General features: G+C 49.7%; 2 protein-coding genes across 2 annotated transcripts; one reads left to right on the top strand and one right to left on the bottom strand.

Annotated features, from left to right (window-relative positions):
* On the top strand, positions 1-1144 carry MIND_00390400 (uncharacterized protein; the record flags this gene model as incomplete). Its single annotated transcript, XM_037360734.1, has 2 exons — positions 1-190; positions 243-1144. 2 exons carry the CDS (start codon positions 1-3, stop codon positions 1142-1144), a joined length of 1092 nt encoding a protein of 363 aa, XP_037223619.1.
* Positions 1145-4127: 2983 nt separating this feature from the next.
* Positions 4128-4547, bottom strand: MIND_00390600 (uncharacterized protein; the record flags this gene model as incomplete). Its single annotated transcript, XM_037360735.1, has 1 exon — positions 4128-4547. The coding sequence occupies one exon, from the start codon at positions 4545-4547 to the stop codon at positions 4128-4130; it is 420 nt and encodes a 139-aa protein (XP_037223620.1).

A 4547-nucleotide genomic window follows, 5' to 3' on the forward strand; every position in this document is an offset into this window, starting at 1 on the left:
ATGCTCGCGACCGACCAGCGCCCGCCGCTCCCAACCATGCCGTCGACCCCGGGGCCGGACGTCCCGGGCGGGTACCCGCGCACCAGCGTCGTCTTCGCAGGCAACCGCTGGGACCGCCCTGCGAACAGCGATGCCAGCGGGGGGCTGGGGTCGTACTTCTATCTGCCGAAGGGTGTGGCGTCGTATTTCCGTGCGTGGCTGCTGCTAACGATGGGCGTGGGGTGACGTGAGATGTACTCTAGACCACCCGCCGGGGCTGTCGACCACCGCGTCGGTGAGGGGCAGCGCGTCGGCGCCGGGGACGCCGGCGGAGATGGGCGGTGTGGGCCAACTGAGCGCGCCGCGGACGCCGTACCCGCTGAACACCGACGGAAGCGTGGCGAGCGATATCAGCACGCGCGCGATCGCGAGTGAGTCCGCGAAGGCGTCGACATGTGGGCCGATGACGCCGGTGCCGGTGCCGGTCGCGGAGGAGATCGTGTCTCCGCCTGCCAGCGACAGTGGAGCTACGCAAAATACGCTTGCTACGGAGGACCGCCCCGTCGAGCAGTCGCATCCTCAACAGCCTGCTGAGCCACAGCCGGCACCTCTCCCGGCCGCGCCTGCCCCGCTTCCTGCGGAACCCATCCCCGCGGTCGCCCCGCTCGCCGGCCTCGCCGCATTCGCCCACAAACCTGCCCCCGTCGACGCCAGCGCCAACGCCAACACAGCTCCTCCCTTGAACGCCCACCCCTCCCCGCCTTCCAGCCCCGCCTCCAATAATACCAGCCCACACGGCAGCCCCTCCACCGCCCCCTCCTCCGAGTCGCCCGCCTCCCCCCTGGCGCGCTGGGCCGCCGTCGACGATAAAACCTCCCCGTCGCACGCGACCCCCGGGCTCCTCGGGCGCTTCGCCTCCGTGCGCCGCGGCCATCGCAAAACCGCCTCCGAGTCGGCCCCTCCATCGGCCTTCGGCGCGCTCTCCCGCACGCCGCGCATGCCGTCGCGCGACATCACCGGTGACGGGAAGGAGGCGGCGGAGAAGCCGCGCCGCACGCGCTCGCTCATGCGCGCGCTCCGCGGCGAGGCGACGGTCCTCGCCGGCCGCGTCACGCGCGACGCGGGCAGGGTCGCGGCGGGGCGGCGCATGGTGCGCGAGGCGTAGACAGCTATCCGCAAATGCATATATGGACTTTCGGAGCGGACTTCAATTGTTGTATGTACGTGTACGTTACGCTGGCTGTTGCGTTCAAGTTCTCGGTGTACGAAAACGTTGTTTGTCGATTCCTGTCTTTTCCTTGTGCCAACTTGGAAACTGTACCTTAGTCATAAATAACAATAGTCAACGGCACAGGACTCTGAGGCCCGTTGAAAGCACATTGAAGCTGGACGCAAAGGATGGGCCTACGCACCAAAAGGACTTCCATGCAACAGAATCAACAGGTACTTAATATAGTCCCATATACTTCAGGAAAAAAAACCTTACCACTATCCAATTAAATTGAATTAATTGCTACAGTATAGTGTCAGTTTTATAGGGGTATTTATCAATTAAGTTAGGCAAGCGATCTGGCATGTCTGGTCTCTCAGAAGTCTGTTTAGGCAATAGCATTCTAACTACAGTAGGTTTAAGGCTGTTCATAGGTAGCTAAAGTTATGACAATATATTTCAATATATTCAGGTGAATCATGTCATATCCTATTCAATATCAGCACCTAGGTATAAATATAGTGAACTATAAGTATACTATCTTTCTCAATAGGTGAATATAATCTGACCGTACTATAATATTTGCAATGCATGTTATGTTTTTATTTGACAAATAGACAAGTATTACTGATTATATTCTATCATCTATGGTGGATATACAATCATATAAGATTTGTTCTTCCTATAGTATAGACAAAGGACAGAGAAGACTGGCACCCTTCAAGTCGAGTAGTCAGAGGCAGTATAACGAGCCAGGGAGAATAGGAAAAAAAAAAGGAAAGCAAACAGAGCCAAGTTTAGTAATTTTGGCCCAAATAGGAATAATTGATATTATCAAAACAAAAAAAAATGAACATATAAAATCAAAGATATTATCTTAGATTATTGTTTCCTGTTATACTTCTTGTCTCTCTGCAAATACCAGTGTTTCTGAGTCTGCCATAGATTTGTTTGGCTGCATTATAGATGTTGAGTAGGGGAGGTCGGATAAAGCCATGTCAACAACACTCTTCTCAATAGATGCCTTGCGGAGGCTGATCAGCATACGGGATGTCATTATCCCAACTGCAGCATGGAATGGCCTGATATTATCATGTAAGAACACAAGTACACAAAGGTAGGGTTACTCACCCATAACTGAACCATGGAATGTGGGTGACACTCTTTGATCAGTTAGAATATGGAGAGGACCTCCTTTATATTACATACCACAACCATAAGCTGAAAAATATTAGTTCTGGAATGCAACAAAAGAATTAACATATACATTGTTAAAGATTAAAATGGCTGCAATACTATCCCAAAATTCTGAGTTGCAACAAAATTATAAAGGATAAGTACACATACCCCCAAAAGTACAGGATATTATCCCTCAGTAGCAGAGTATACAGTGATACTCTGCCATGTTGCTTCCAGGAAAGCACACTGGACTCAGCAGTTTTTGCCAGTGCAAACAGAAACAATATCCCTTCAAAAGCAGTAGCTAAATCTGTGTCATTTTATATTAAATTTACTGATGGATGCACATACCAGGGACCCATTGTGCCCACTCAATTCCAGAGTGCACAGAGGGACAGCCAGGCAGGTCAAGATGGATGACACTAGCAATCACAGCTGCTCTTCTGGAGTGGTTGAAAATTAGGATCCACATGAACCCTGCAATAGACCCAGCAAAGAGCAGCAGGTTGATTGCTGCAACACGTTTGGAGCAGTGGTATAGGGCATACACCCTCAATTGCATGATGATCTCCACACTCCAGAGTGACACAGCACCAACAACACGGATGATGGTGTCCATTGCAACACAGAGGTTTGGGGAGGGAACTCCAGGTCTTGCAAAGACATGGATTTGGACAACATCAAAAAGAAGGAGGGTTATGCTATAAAAAATCAGCTGTGTTTTATTCTGGATTAACTGCAGATAAGTCAAAACATGCCTGTAATAGCGAATCTGTATACCAGATTAATAGGTGTAACTTAGGTCAAGTTCAAAAGTTACCCAAAGAAACATGAATTTGCCAAAATTGAATGGCTGGGGCTGGATAATAAATAATATAAGGTGATCAACAGTTTCAAATTATTTATATAGGCAACTGACCCAAATATATTTCATCTAGCATTCCAGTTTGCTCTTTTGAATAATTTTGAAATCATGAAGCATGCTTACCTCATCTTGCAATGTAATCACTAGTTTATTAGAAAGGCCACTGAAATAGAAGCACTGAAAAAATATATCACCCACAGTAATCATGTAGGATCCAAGTTAGTCCAACTACTGGTGAAATATAAACAGTCTGATATATCATTCAGGGACAATACTTACAGGCAACATGTAGTGGAATCAAGTTCCCTATTACTAATGCAATTTCCTGGGGTGATGCTGAATTCAGAGGCATGTCTGGCATGGTTGAAAAGCTGTTGATCAAAAAAATATTGTGAAGGGCCCGGGGAGGGTCATGAGAAGGCGGGAGTGTTTTGTTATATACTGCTTGAATATGGCTGTGTTCGGTAGAAGGCCTCTTCAAATCACCTAGGACCGGTGACTAAAGTATCATGATACATCTTGTTTTCCGAAATAGTGGAAAGGTGGAGTGGAAACCAAGTTATTTACATTCTAGTACTTGTTCCGTTGATTCTGGAGTCCTAGTGGCCCGGTGGAAACCAATGAAATTTCACAAAAAAACATGTAAGATTGGCTGATGTGCCTTCGCGTTTTTTTTCTTTCTGTGTAGGCAGCGGAAGAAAGTTTTTGCGGATTTCCGCAAATCAATCAAATCACCGAGTAGATGATCAGTGGCGTTACCCGTGATGTGCTTTTTGCTTCGTGACAGCCATCTCGTCTTTTTTTCCCCCGTCCACTCCCACTCTTCAGCTGTGTGTGTGACCTGACAGCTGGCACTTGCCGGAGCCTCAGAGGTGTGTAATAGCATTCAGAACACTACATCCACTCATCCCATCCGCTGAGACCGAGAGCGTTCAACGGTGGCTCGGTTTTCACGATCTTGTAATCCTCCCTTACTCCCACCATCCTCCCGTCAAACAAATCCCTATTGGCGATATCGTCCTCCCAGAACATCTCCCGACCCAGCCCTGCATGCGTCCCACGCGAACCACGCAAGAAAACATCGAAGCCGGGAAGGCTTGGTAGCGGCGAATCGAACGGGGAATGTAACGAGAGTTCTGGGAGTGGGGCTGTGATGATTTGTGGGGTATCTCCGGCCGTGTCTGAACCGCTGGATGCTTCCTGTAGGCTTCCGCGTCTGCTTCGCGTCGACGTCGAGATCCTGTACTGCTCGTCGACGGCCACGGGGATGTACGTGCACGGCAAGCCGCGCTCGACGCAGCGCTCGCAAGGCAT

This window comes from Mycena indigotica (genome assembly GCF_014461135.1).
Source record: "Mycena indigotica strain 171206Taipei chromosome Unknown Mind.scaff0003, whole genome shotgun sequence".
NCBI lineage: Eukaryota > Fungi > Basidiomycota > Agaricomycetes > Agaricales > Mycenaceae > Mycena > Mycena indigotica.